At 46.8% G+C, this 13744-nt stretch overlaps 1 protein-coding gene across 6 annotated transcripts in view; it reads right to left on the bottom strand.

Annotated features, from left to right (window-relative positions):
* Positions 1-622: 622 nt before the first annotated feature.
* The window catches only part of Ddi2 (DDI proteasomal shuttling factor 2), a 45501-nt gene continuing 32379 nt past the window's right edge, over positions 623-13744 (bottom strand). For 2 of the 6 annotated variants that reach the window (XM_087549460.1, XM_087549461.1), the window contains exon 9: positions 628-8753. In XM_087549460.1, the coding sequence (XP_087405586.1) occupies positions 6976-8753 (1778 nt within the window). In that variant the 3' untranslated portion in view covers positions 628-6975. 6 annotated transcript variants of the gene reach the window in all.

Genomic DNA, 13744 nt, shown 5'->3' on the forward strand with positions numbered 1-13744 from the left:
CACCCAGCTTTTATCACTATGGGTCCTGGGGATCTCTCTGTTCTGGTTTCGAGGCTGGACTATAGCAAGCAGCCCGTCCCTAGAGCAGTGGTTCTCAACCTCCCTAATGCTGTGACTTTTTAATACAGTTCATGTTGTGGTGAGCCCAACCACGGAATTATGTTACTTCATGATGGTTATTCTGCTACTGTTACGAATCATAATGTAAGTATCTCTGTTTTCTGGTGATTTTAGGCAACCCCTGTGAAAGGTCATCTGGCCCAAAGGGGTTGAGACCCACAAGTTGAGAACTGCTGCTCTGTTCTGGAAGTCACTTTGTTGACAAGGCCGGCCTTGGACTCAGATCTGCTTGGCTCTAGAGACCAGTTTTATCCACTCTATGCCACTGGCAGTGTTGTTTCTGTTAGTTTGAACCAAGTGCATAGAGAATGTTCACCTTACATCTGCAGGGAGATCTCCAGAAACCTGGAAGTCAGGTTTTATGGCTGTACTCATGTTTCCCAGGTTCAGGTACACAGGTGATGCTGCCCCAATACCTGGGGCAGAAGTAATTTAAAGGGCCAGGAAGTCGGAAACAAGAACTGAGGGAAGTAATCATCTTAAATTAGAAGCAGACCAAATGGAAAGTCTTATGATAAAAACTTTATTGTCTTAAATATCAAAGGTTTTACACATCACGTTTTCTTCAGAAAGTTCCTATTAAAGAAGAAAAATAAAATAAAGTGTTTGGATTATTCAGGGCTGACTTACATTTCAAAATATGACAAAAAAAAAAAAACAAAAACAAAAAAACAAAAAACAAAAAAATCAAACTCAAAGGCATCTAGTGCGTTCAGCTGCAGACAGTCCTAACCAGTTAGCACACACAGCGACTGACCTTGGGATTCCTGAGTGCAGCTTATCAGTTCTCAGTTTTCCCAACTCTCAAAGCATCTGGGCATGGCTGGGTGGGCCACTCGCATGCAGATTTTGCTAACCAGACTAGATCTCAAAAGACGTAGTGTCAAAGCTTAAGGAGAAGCCAGAAAACCTCATGACACTCAGGCAACTGCAGGAAGCCAAAGAGGGCTTCCTAGTTACAATCTGTCAACTGTGGCTAGAAAACCAGGGAACCTTTGCTGGGGGTTGAAGCCATCGGGTCCAGGTTGCCATGGAGAGATCTGGATACAAATGCACTAATAGTTTCCCAAGGAAAGTACATGTAGAGGAGATTCACCCAACGCAACAGATTCCCTCTGATGTCTCACCAGAGTGAACGCACGCCCGGGGGATACAGGGAGAGAGCACAAGCCTCGCTAGTCGGGTGGAAGAGTGTGAGGCCACATGTCTTCCGGGTTATAAGGACTGCTCAGGGAGCCCGTGAACACACATCTGGCTGGCTCCTGTAGGGACACAGGTCTGTTCTGCAGGTCACAGACACACTCATTCAAGTTTGCAGGTTTCAGGCAACCAAACCCTGCCCATCACCTGACAGGGCAAAGGGGACACGCCCCTCACCCAAGTCACCCAATCAAAACCTCCTTCGGCTGCTTAATCACAGTAAGAAGCCGTCTGATCTCATGCTCGATGCCTTCCGGTCTGTGGTCCACACTTTGCAGGTAAAGAAACTCCTATGCTGATCCATCGTTTTCTTGGTAAGTTTGACCCAGATGGTGTCCTAAAACTCACCCAGCCTCCCTCCCCCATTTCACAAACCCCCAACCCTCACGTTTAATTACTGAACAACTTTTAAGCATATTTCCTAACCGGAAAGCTATGCTTCAGGGGTGCACACACCCGCTATCCTAAATGGAGGGTTGAAGTCTTGTGGAGCTGGCAGAGCAATCCTGTCTGCCCATCCCAACACCCGGTCACTTCTGCTCCGGATTCTCTTGTCCACACTGCACATCCTGCAGAGGCCTCGGCTGAGTTCTGCTCCCTGGGGGTTGGCGGGGATACACTCGCCTATCTTAAGTGCTGCATGGGACCCTGCGTCCTGAAGGGAAACAGCTATCCCCCCAGTTCCTTCACGGGACACCTCTCCTGCCTGTGCCTTCCTGTCCACAGCTTTATACACCAACTCCTCAGCATCTTCAGTTATTTCTACTAATCTTTTAAAAAAAAATCCTTTCTGTGCAGTGTTGGGAGTCAAACCCAGGGCCTTGTACATGTCAGGCAAGTGCTCTACCACTGAGCTACAGTTGACCCTTTACCCACTCTTAAGTGACAGGGTTTCATGTAACCCACGCAGTCAAGAATGACCTTGAACTTCTGCTTCTCTCTCCTGTCTCCAGTGCTGGGAATTACCGGCACCCCGCACGTGGCTTATGCAGTGCTGGGGGCTGGGCTGAGGACTTCCTGCAGCTAGGCAAGCATTCTGCCTACCACCGTGCTATTGCCCTACACCCTCAACTGTTTTTATTCATTTTTTTGATTTAAGACGGTTCCTCTCTGTAGCCCTGACTGGCCTTGCACTTACAGCTTAAAGGTGTGTGGCACCACACCAGCCCCCAATTGTTTAAAACAACACTAAAACTAAGCACTTTAGAGTACAACTCTAGGTTTACAGCGTTGAATTCCATCATGGGCTTGTTTTCTCCCCCTCCCAGTGGGCTCTAACCTGCAACCATATAACAAAGTTTAAAAATGAAAGCATGCTACCTGGATATTACAGAGTGTGCCTACGACTTCGTGAACCCAGCTACTTTAGGATTGCTAGTTCAAGGCCAGTTTGGGCTGTAAGAAGTCTCCTCAAAAACAAAAGCATGCCGGGGCGGGGGTGGAATAGCATGCTAATAGGAAAAACAGATCTTAGTTCAAAACTGCCCCGTATCTCCCCGAAGGCTTCGAAGCCCAGGCTCCTGTCTGGTTTGGCTGCTGCTGAGCTACAGTCCATGCTTGATGAACACTGATGAACCCTTGCTCATGCTGCATAGCTTTGATGGGAGGAGTAAGATTTGGTCTCTCCCTATCACAGCACAAAAGGTGCAACAGAAAACAAGAAACACTAGAAACCATTTTTTGGTATACAGGATGCAGAAACTCCTACCCGGGAAAACCTAATGTTTGAAGCAGGCAAGGGTGAATCAAAGTGGTAAGGAGCCAAGGACCACATCTAGTGGCAGTCAGTCCTCTCCAGGAGGGCTGCCCTCTAACCTTTCCCCGATACTCCCAAGATGTGATGCTTCTGCTATTCAAAAAAATTAAGGCACGAAAGAAAAGCAAGTACATCAAAGGCTCACCCCAAAGTCCTTACTGCGGCTCTACAGACACTCTGGGAGTCAGGTAATTCAGAGGGGATGTAGGAAACACCAAATGCTGTTATGTTAACTACTGAGAGAGGGAAATTACAGGGTTCTAGTCAGCCTCGGACTTTATTAAATCCCAAGACTGACTTTTACTTTTTCCGGTGGTAAGGATCAAACCTAGGACCTCACATGCTCCCCAGGAGTTCCACCAAGCCGCACCCCTCGGCCCTATGGGCTGCTAGTGATACACCAGCCAGTCGGCCACATTGTTTATGCCCACCACAGGTAGCCACTGGAATGCGCTGAGTGAACTGGGCATTGCTATGTGCACCTGCGATCCTAGCATCCTAAAGGCCGAGGCAGAGAAACCGCCATGAGCTTGAGGCCATCCTGGGTTATGGCGAGATCCTGTCTCAAAGAAAACACAAGACAGAAAAGGAAACTTGCCTAGACGCTCGTGTACTGCCCTGTCCAAGGCAGTTTACTATGTACAGAGTAGGAAGAAAAGCCACCAGGCGTGCAGGTATCTGTAGACACAAGAGCTGCTTTTCAACCTATGTAAAGTATTTATCAATCACCTTAGATTTGAGATAGCTTAGTATTTATTTATAGACATGAGCTGAAAAGTTGAAACAAATTCTTATGGCTTCCGCTAGAGATAGAAAGCTGTAGAGAGGGACTAACAGGCAGATGCTATGCAAGCCAGTCAAAATCCACGACACCAGGTCCCCTACCTATTCCTAGGCATCATCTTGCCAGGATGTTTTGGGTAGACACCCAGGGCTGTCTCTCCCCTTTCCTGCGTCTAGAGATGACCAGAGGCAGAGGTTCTCACACACCACTAACCATCCACTAAAGCTTCCTTTGCCAGGCACCTACTCCTGCCTTCACCCGTCAGCATCTGGAGCTCAGCCCGCCAGAGGAAGGCTTCGGCCGCTGCAGAGGGCGGCCAGCACGTCCTGAAATGGCCCTTCCCAGAATCAAAGGGCCCTCTCTCCCGCCCTTCAGCTTGTGTCTTCAGTTTTACAAGAAAGCCCTTCGGTGCGTGAATGGAGACCGCTGCAGGAGGTAAGCAGCCACCACGGAACACCTGACAAGGGTCTGGCCCAGGAGCTGCCCTTGCCGTTAGTTACAGGTGTCATCTGGCTGGCTCAGCACTAGGTTTCACAATGATGTCATTGTACTCTTGATAGAGTGACTAAGTGAAAGCTGACTCTGAAGTGCCACTAATGTGATGTTGTCCACAATGTCCTCTGTCCTCTCGCTCAGTTTAAGCCAATCAATTAATAACAAATTCCTAACTTTATACAAACTTCAGACGAAAGATTTTTTTTTTTAAATCTCCTTTTGAAAAGACAGGGTCTCACTAATGAACTCAGAGTTCATTAGTGAACACTCCTAGAGTGAAAGGTGTGTCAGCGTGCCTGGCCTTCGATTTTGCTTACGTTTGACAGATCTTAAGAATCAAAAGCAACTATCTGTTGCAAAGAAAACCACCAAAGGAACAAAGGATTTGGCAAGTGCATCAAGCTCATTCAAAGGATTCCTAGGAACGCCTGTACAATCATTGGCCCATCAAACTGCTTCTAAAATGGTTATTTTTAGACAAGTACATATGTAAAGGCTATTGTAAAGAAAACTTTTCCAGACTGGATTCTATAATCCAGCTAGGGCTGCTCCCCAGCAAGCGTCCGTGGCGGAGTCAGTGGCCACACCGACTTTGCATGCCGATCTCTTCTGCCTTCTGGGAGGAGTCTGTCATCAGTACTTCCTTCTGTCCACCCCACCCTGTAACCCCAAAGATTTTTGACTCTAAAATTCACCCCCTCCCCACCTCAAGCCAATGCCAGGCGTCAACGCACTGCCTGCTTCTGCCTCTGCCTCTGCCTCAGGCTCTGCTCTGAGTCAGGTGACAGAATCCTGGGAGCACTTTCCTAGTGAATCACACATACATCTTTGGTGTAGAACAGGCAAAAGGCGGACATGCCGTGCTCATCTGACAAAGCTTTTCTCAAAGATAGCTCGGCTAGCCTGATGTTCTGAGGGCCCGATGGAGAGAGCAGGAAGCCACAAGGCCATCCGGCAACCATGTCCTAATTCCAGAAAGGATCATGATGCTTGGTGTGACTTGCCACCATGTCACTGAAGTGCCTCGGCACACAAACAATGCAGCAAAAAGAACAGACCAAAGAACAGAGACCCCTGTCAGTGCCCCCAATGCTCCAAAACTCCTGAGACATGAACCCGTCTGTGCTCGAGGACTTCAATTTTGATGGATTTAAAAAAAAAAAAAAAAAAAAAAAAAAAGCTTTGAGAGAGGGTGGTGGTGGTGGGATAGTGACTTTTAGACAGAATCAGTTCAGAATTCAATTTCAACACTTTCATTTTAATGACTGCAAACTCTCATTCCAGAACCAGGAATTATCCTCAAAATCCTTTTCAAGAAGAGCAAGATTCCGGATTCCTGTCAGACACCTCAGACAACAGTTACTGTTCCAGGAGAGGATGCTCGAAAACCTATCTGGAGTGATTATTGCACAGTGGGGCCCATGGGACAGCGACTTGCAAGGCGAGAGCTGACACTAAAAAGGCCACAATACACAGCTACACATTCTGCCCCACTCCAGCTCAGCTTGATGAACACAAACATGGATCCTGCTGAGAAAAGAAACTCCTGAGGAAAGAAAGGGATGAAGACTGTACCAAGGCCACTGTTGTCAGAACTTCCATTGTTTTTCCACTGCCACGAGGGACACTCACGGACTCTCGGTCCATGCACTGAGAGGACAGGGACAAAGGTTCTCCAGTGCTGTCTCACATGGCTCGACTGAACACGGGAACAACGTCTTAGCAGATGAGTTTACACAGCCAGCAGGTTCCTGGTGGTCAAACCCCGATCACTACCAGCGAACGAGGGTGTGAGATACCTCAACCCTGTCTCTAGTACACGCCCATGTTTGTCTAAGCCATTATCTTTAACTCACAGTCCTTGACACTTACAAATGGAATTACGACCACGGTTTCCCCTTCCCTTTTTAAATACAAGTAGCACCATGTTTCACTCTCATGTGAATTTCCCCACACACTACCCATGGTCATGAAAGTATTTGGCAATCAGTCCATGCAGCAGCCTATGATGCACAAGACAGCCCAAGGTTTAAGCCCTCCCACTCACCCTATTTAAATGTCAACCCTGAGCACACAAATCAAAACATACAACTCTGGAAGTTATTACCTTCTCCTTAAAACATCCAACTCTAAAGTTCTCTTCTCCAGCTTCCTGTTAACAGCCCATACCTGCACGCAGCACAGCCAGAGCCACACGGCAGCTCATCTGTCCTAGCTCCATAGGTGGCAGGCAGGCTCCTCATGACTCCTGCTTTCAAAGCATTCACTCATTCTAAAATGGTGTGCTATACACAAAACCATCCGCTTTATTCCAGAATACATCATCTTAATGAGAATAAAAAGCTTTTGTATGCACACACTGCCAATACAATTAAAAGGCCCAAAATTTAACAAGTAGGATAGACAAATTCATCAGACAAAAGATCATAAATTACTTTGGCCGGAAAAAAAATCTGGCTCAACATTTTGCTTGCAGATTTTCTACACATATTGTGTGTGTATGAGAGAGAGAGAGAGAGAGAGAGAGAGAGAGAGAGAGAGAGAATGTGTATTGAGCATATTTGTGTGAAAAGGGCTTTTTCAAAAGGAATGAGACGTGGCCTAGCCCACTTTCCCACAATTATGTAGGGACTACAATGTTCTTTGCTAACAAAACAAGAAGTGCAAGGTCTGCGTTCCCACCAACTCGATGCAAAGCCCCGAGAGCTTCCTGCAGAGTGAAGCCGGCACCAAGAATCCTGTCCACATCTGCAGCAGGAAAGACAAAGGGTGGAAGAGTAGAGGGAGTGGACAAGGACTGTGTGGTAGGTTGGTCCAATCCACCGAAGGGCAACACAGCTCCGGGGCAGACAGTGCTGGTCTCGGGCCTGTCTGGGCCTGGATTCTGCACATGCTCAGAAGGCTGACTGTGGGCCCCCTCCTCACCTGCTGCAAGCTCCAGTGAGCTCTCCACACCTGAGGTGCAGGGCAACTGCTCAGACAGTTTAGCCGAGGTTATGGCAACAGAACAGCTCTTCCTGACTGACTCTGTTGATCTGGGGAGGCCTTCTTGGCCAGGTGACAAGCCATCACCTAGACCTCCAAAGCCAGTGGATGTATCATCTTCTCCCGCAGCATGGGGTGCAGCTCCTAAGATTTCTGTCTTTTCTGACTCAGAGGTGGCCTGGGGACAGGAGACTTGTGGGTGCTGGTCACTAGGGGTCAGATGCTCGCTTTGGGTACTCCTGCCTGTAAGGTCTGAAATGCTTGCTTGGCTCTCAGCTGCTATTTCTGACTGACAGGTGATGTCCTCAGGTGAATCTTCTGAAGCTGGCTTACAGCTAATGACCAAAAGCTCATGTAGTTCTTTCAAGGCCACTGTGACAGATGAACAAAATTCTTCTGCTGACTCCAGAGAGGGCTGACCATGGCCACTGAGAGGGGAAGAGGAGCGGTCATCTTTGTTATCCATTGTAGACATTTCAACATTATCTGGGAGCTGCAAATCCCGAGTCAAGATGGAATGTTCCACACGGTCACAGGAGAGGTTACACTGTGACGTTTCTACTTCCATAGAGGGATGCTCTGAAGTGACATGTGACACACCTGGGCTCGCGATGATGTGCCTGCCTGTGGAGTTGCAGCTAGCGACTGGAGACTGTTCAGCTGTATCCACCTCCATCAGGGCTTCTGAGCAGGAGCAGCTACAGCGCCCTGGAGCTGGAAGACCTTCCTCTGCACTGAGAAGATGAGCGGTGCTCAGTAGTGCCCCACTGCCTTTCATCACAGCTTCCCAACCGACAGCTTCTTCCTGAAGCTCAAGGTCTTCTGTGTGACAGAGACACTCCCGGTCACCTGGAACGCTCTGCGCTCCAGGCTCACGCTGCACACGCTCTGTTTCTCTGTGCTGCTGAAGGCCGTTCACTTGACTTGAGTTCTGATTTTCTGGATGCCAACTCTTTTCCTCCACAAATATCTGTGGCTCATGCGTCCCAGTAGTTGTGAGAGATAAACTAGCGTCCTGTCTTGTGTGGAGATAAACTCTGAGGCCCTGGGTTCTTTTCTCAGCAGATTTCTCCAGATTACCTGTAACAAATGCTTCGTCTGATGAATTATGCAAAGGCATAGCCAGACTCCGTTCTGCCGAGGAAGCGAGATCAGGGAGGACCTGCAGAGGAGGGTCTGTTTTCTTAGAGTTTGTCTGGAATTCAGCTGAAGCCTTTGTCGCCTCCACAGCTGGAGATCCAATGCTATTGGGGTCACTGGGCTTGATGGCGCAGACGGAAGCAGAGACAGAGCGAACGAGACTCGTAGGGCTACCAACCTCAGGACTGTGCCCTGAAGGAGCTGGATGGTTGAGTCCTTCTGAAGTCAGCAATGATGGCGTTCCCAGTGAGGTAGATTCTTTACTGCTTTTCTCTATTAAAAGGAAAAGAAAAAGATTCGTTAGCAGACCACTAACTTATCAGAGAGTTGAATTCTCTATAGAATAAAACCAGGCCTTTTAATTTAGGGTCTCTCTTGCAAACATGATGCTAAAAAAATACACGAATCTTTCTCATCGTGGTAGATTCATCTGTCACCAAAGCTCAAACGGGTGTGTCCGTAATAAACATTATTACAATTCCGCATGTAAAGAAAGAACTATTAATGTCTACTTCACAACAGTTGGGTCAGTGCTCACATTTAAAAGGTACTTATTGATATAATTACTTATTCCAGAAAGGCTCTCACTACACAGCCAGAGCTGGCCTTAAAGTTGAGTCTCCTGCCCAGCTTCTGGGATGCTGGACTGTGGGAGTGCATCACCACACCACGCAGCTACTTCATTCACCAGAAGTAATTCTGGATGATTCTCATGACAACACCCCCTTAAAAAAAAAAACAAAAACAAAGAAACAACAAACCAGGTCTCACTCTGAAGCTTAAGCTGGCTATCTCACTATAGTGAGCCCAGACAAGCTTTCAATCATCTGCAATCCTTATATGTCAGCCTCCTGAGCCCTGGGTTACAGCATGGGCCACCAATGCTGGCTTCAGTACACTTTCCATGTTTCAAGTGTGAGCACAGAAGTCCAAAAGCAAGCATGCTGGGGACAGAGCGGCACAACCCAGAGAAGTGGGGTTTACATGCCTGGGGATCTCTAGAAGACAAGCACATAAACAGTGGATTTCATTTCTAACCAAGCTTTCACTGTAACTATGGACTTGTATTTGAGGCGACACTCCTGGACCTCAGGGTGGCCTCTGACTTGATGTATAAGGACGACCCCTGCCAATGTCAGAGCTACAACATTCTCGTCTCTGTAGTGCTTCAGACCAAGCAGACCTCGGCTTACCCATGCCAGGAGGTTCTCTGCTAGTCCAACCACACCTCCAGCTCTGTAATGCAGTCTGCTGAGCCTGAGACTTGTGGCGTTTCCTGCTTTAGTCTGAGTGATGGGATTACAACATGCAGAATCATACCCAGCTTCCAAAGGCTGTGACTCTGATACAGCACAACAGAATTAACAAGGACTTTATGGAACAGTGTGATAGTTTCCTGATAGGCAACAATAACTTAGACTCACCCTAATTTGATTGCCCTTCAAACATGATGGGGACATCAGTGTGGACACCACAGTGGTCCAACTCCTCTGGTGCTATTAAAAACTAGCCTCTAACCACCCATGGTGTCTTTCATTAAAAATCATAGACTGCTATCAAGCTGGAAACATTGGCTCCTGGATTGTTAAATTCACTGCAGATGCTTTGTGCTGAACACTAACATCAGCTGGATTTCCACTCTCGAAGGCACAGAGAGCGCAGTTACGATGTAAAAGTCACTCTAATCAACTAATGAGACCCTGCAGAGCTGTGTCAGAGGCTGGGCCATGCTCGAAGTTGGCTTCTCTTTTTGGGTTGAGACAGATCTCATGCAGCTATGCTGTCCTTTCTGTTTGTTTTTCGAGAGTTTCTTTGGCTGTACTGGAACTCACTCTGTAGACCAGGCTGGCCTTGAACTCAGGGATCTACCTGCCTGACTCCCAAATGCTGGCATCAAAGCCCAGTGGCACCACCTCAAGGCACTGACTGACTTCTTAAGGAACTACCTTACATTGGCTAAAAATAGGATTGTTTTGTCTCTGTTTAAACTACGTCCTGTAAATACAGCAAGTCTTTAGGTTTTTATCCAATAATCAATACAGCCGACTGTGAAATACACTCAATTCTGGACTAACGCTATCATAAAAGAGCACACTGCAAAAGAATGTCCAGGTCAGCACCACAGCATCACGTACCATCTGGGTTCAGTGTCAAGGACCTGTGCGCCCCAAAAAAGCAGGAGCGGTGAAGGTGCCCAGGCAGACTGTACTTACTGTCAGAGCAGCATGTGTGCCATCCTCTGGCACTGAAACACTAGTACCAGAGGGGTTAGGAAAAAATGCTAAGGGACAGCAACTATGCCCAATGTCCTTAAAATGAGAGAGAGAGAGAGACAGAGAGAGAGAGAGAGAGACAGAGACAGACAGACAGAATGAATATTATGCTATAAATCTAATTACAACCAGCCTCCAAACCCTTATTTAAAAAGCCCTGTGTCAGATTGTCAGATAAAATTAGCAAGTGTATTATGTCAACATTTATTTTAAAGATGCTTTCACTATACAGTTCAGCTTGGGCTCAAACCTTGGATCCTCTTGTGTCATCGTCCAAAGAATGGGATGGCAAGAAAGCACGAGCAATGCCCAGGCCACCTATTACCACCTATGATTCTGGAGAAGCCATTTGGTTCAACTTCCCATTTCTGCTCAATAAAATGAAAACATAACCTTTTTATGAACTTCAAACATTTGAGGACTTCCAGCTTTTTTGAAAAACAAAACAAAACAAAACAAAACAAACCCCAAAGGTTTAAAAAGAATCATATATCTACAACAAATTGCTGGGACAGTGCTGCATTCACTTCTTTTCTTCTTCAGTGTTTTCGGCTCTCAGAGGTAGTAGGCACTGAATACTTTTCACTAAGATTTCCCCCTGGACTGTTCCAACAACCAGTCACATTTTAACAGAATTTATGCCATGTGTGCATACAGCAACATACGTATACATGTACATACAGGCTAGTTGTAACCAGATTGAACAGGACAAAGTCTTGAGTTTCCAGAATGATCGCAGACAGTTTTTCAGAGCACAGGTGACAACTGGACGGAAGGTTAATGTGGCGTCTATAAATACCTGGTCTGGGCCCACTCCAGCTGCAGCACACACACACTACATGCATCATGGCTTCTGACGCTCTGTTTGGATTAGGAAACAGACAAGCAAACGTGGGTTAACAATGCAAAACCACACAGCATGCAGGGCTGCAGTCCTCACTCCTTCCCATCTGTGAAAGCAGGAGTCTCCACAGCGTGGCATCCCAAAGACTGTGGAGCTTCAACTCTCTCCGAACATAACCAGTGCGGTGTCTGTACTCTGAAAGGATTACTCCACAGCTCTGCACACTGGAGGCAAATGTGCCCCAGGCAAAGTCAATCCATCAAGAGCTGCTCAAAGCCCGTTTTACACAGGTTAGTGAACCAGTATAGTAGCTTTCCAAATTCCTCAAAATATATATACATATTTTTTTTTGAGACAAGGCCTAGACATTCTGAGGATGTGGCATATGGGCAGGTGTCACCATTCCAAGCTCAAGACTCTCTCTATTTCTCTCCTTTCTTTTCTTTCTTTCTCTCCTTTCTTTCTTTTCTCTCTCTTTCTCTCTTCCTTCCTTCCTTCCTTCCTTCCTTCCTTCCTTTCTTTCTTTCTTTCTTTCTTTCTTTCTTTCTTTCTTTCCTTCTTTCTTTGTTTTGCTTTTCAAGACAGGGTTTCTCTGTGCAGCCCTGACTGTCCTTGAACTGAGAGATCCGGCTGCCTCTGTCTGTCGAGTGCTGGGATTTAAGGTGTTGGTCACCACCGCCCAGCTAAAGATTCATTTTTCTGAAGAGGAAACCAAGTTTAGGCTCCACACGCTGCCTTCTTCACGGCTGGCCAGCAGCAGAAACGTCTGACAGCATTACTACTGATTTAGACAAGGGTGAAGACACCCTGACTAGCCAAAGAAATAATTTTTTTGAAAATACTTGCATATTATGTCCAGAATTATATAATTTTCATGATCCCAAGCAGTCAGTTCTCAATAACTACCACCAGTGCAGAACCACTAGACTGTTAAAACCCTGCAGGGTCAGCGCACTCCCACATAGCAAGAGCAAAGGCTGCATGGGCAACCTGGCCGCTCCATTTGCTCACTCGGCTTCGCTGACCCCGCACCTCATCCACGCCGTGTGCGACGGGAGGGAAGCCGTTACTGGGTTAGTAACACTGCTGCCGTCACGGCAGCCTGGGGGTGGGGGAAATAGTCTCAGCGTTCCTGCTGAATTGCCAAATTACCGCGCACAGGTTAAGGAGGTGAATGTGCTCACTTGAGCTGCCCTTTCGAGAAGATTAAAATGATTGCTGCTAATTCAAACTCTCCTTTTTAAAATACACCTCAGTTGCAACCAAAACTCCAGATTACACAAAGTGCACCATGACCAGCTGGTGCAAGGCTCCACCAGCCACTCGCTCCCACTCCAGAGGGTCAGGGTGACACACTGTGGGTTCTCCAGGAAATGGGACAAAACCTTGTAGTTTGTTATTCAAATATATTATCTTTGTCTTGAGGAGAAAGTTATTCCAAGAGTTTGTACTCTAAGCCACTTTACCAGAAAGCGAAGCGTGAGGCTGTCCCATTGATGAACAACCCCAGCCCAAGGCTTCCCGAGACCTCACCTAAGAGTTAAGAAGTTTTTTCAAACGGTAGAAAATACACCCCGGAGTCACTGTTCTGCAACAGATAGGGGGTTTCAGCAAAGCTGTCTTGACTCATTTATCTCAGAAGCCTCTGTTCTGTCTTCAGACTTACGTGTTAAGGAGCCTGCTTGCAGAGGTCCCCTACCTCAGGGAACACTATTATATTATACTTGATTTATGCAAAGTATTATATTTGATTAATGTATTATACTTGATTAATGCAAAATTACCCTCACCACTGGTTCTTCTCTGTGGGCAGCACTTCCGTGAACATTTTTACTATGGAGTCCCAGTGATAATACCTTCCATCAAAATCAAGAAAGAGGCTGGGAAATAAAACATACTTTCTGGGAAATATTGCTGGTCTTGAGCATGTGTGCTTACTGTAGTTTTTCTTTACGGACAAAACATGATGTTTTAGAGGCGTCCACGTAAGCAAGACCCTAATCCTGAGCACAGCACTGGGCTCTTCTTCCTCTTGTTTTGTTTTTCAGAAACAAGGTGGTCTCAATGTGCAGCCCCAGTGCCCTGGAATTACTAAGTAGACAAGCCCAGCCTGAAGCCATAGGTCCACTGTGCCTCTTGACTGTGGG

This window comes from Rattus norvegicus, chromosome 5, assembly GCF_021556685.1.
Source record: "Rattus norvegicus strain SHRSP/BbbUtx chromosome 5, alternate assembly SHRSP_T2T, whole genome shotgun sequence".
Classification (NCBI taxonomy): Eukaryota; Metazoa; Chordata; class Mammalia; order Rodentia; family Muridae; genus Rattus; species Rattus norvegicus.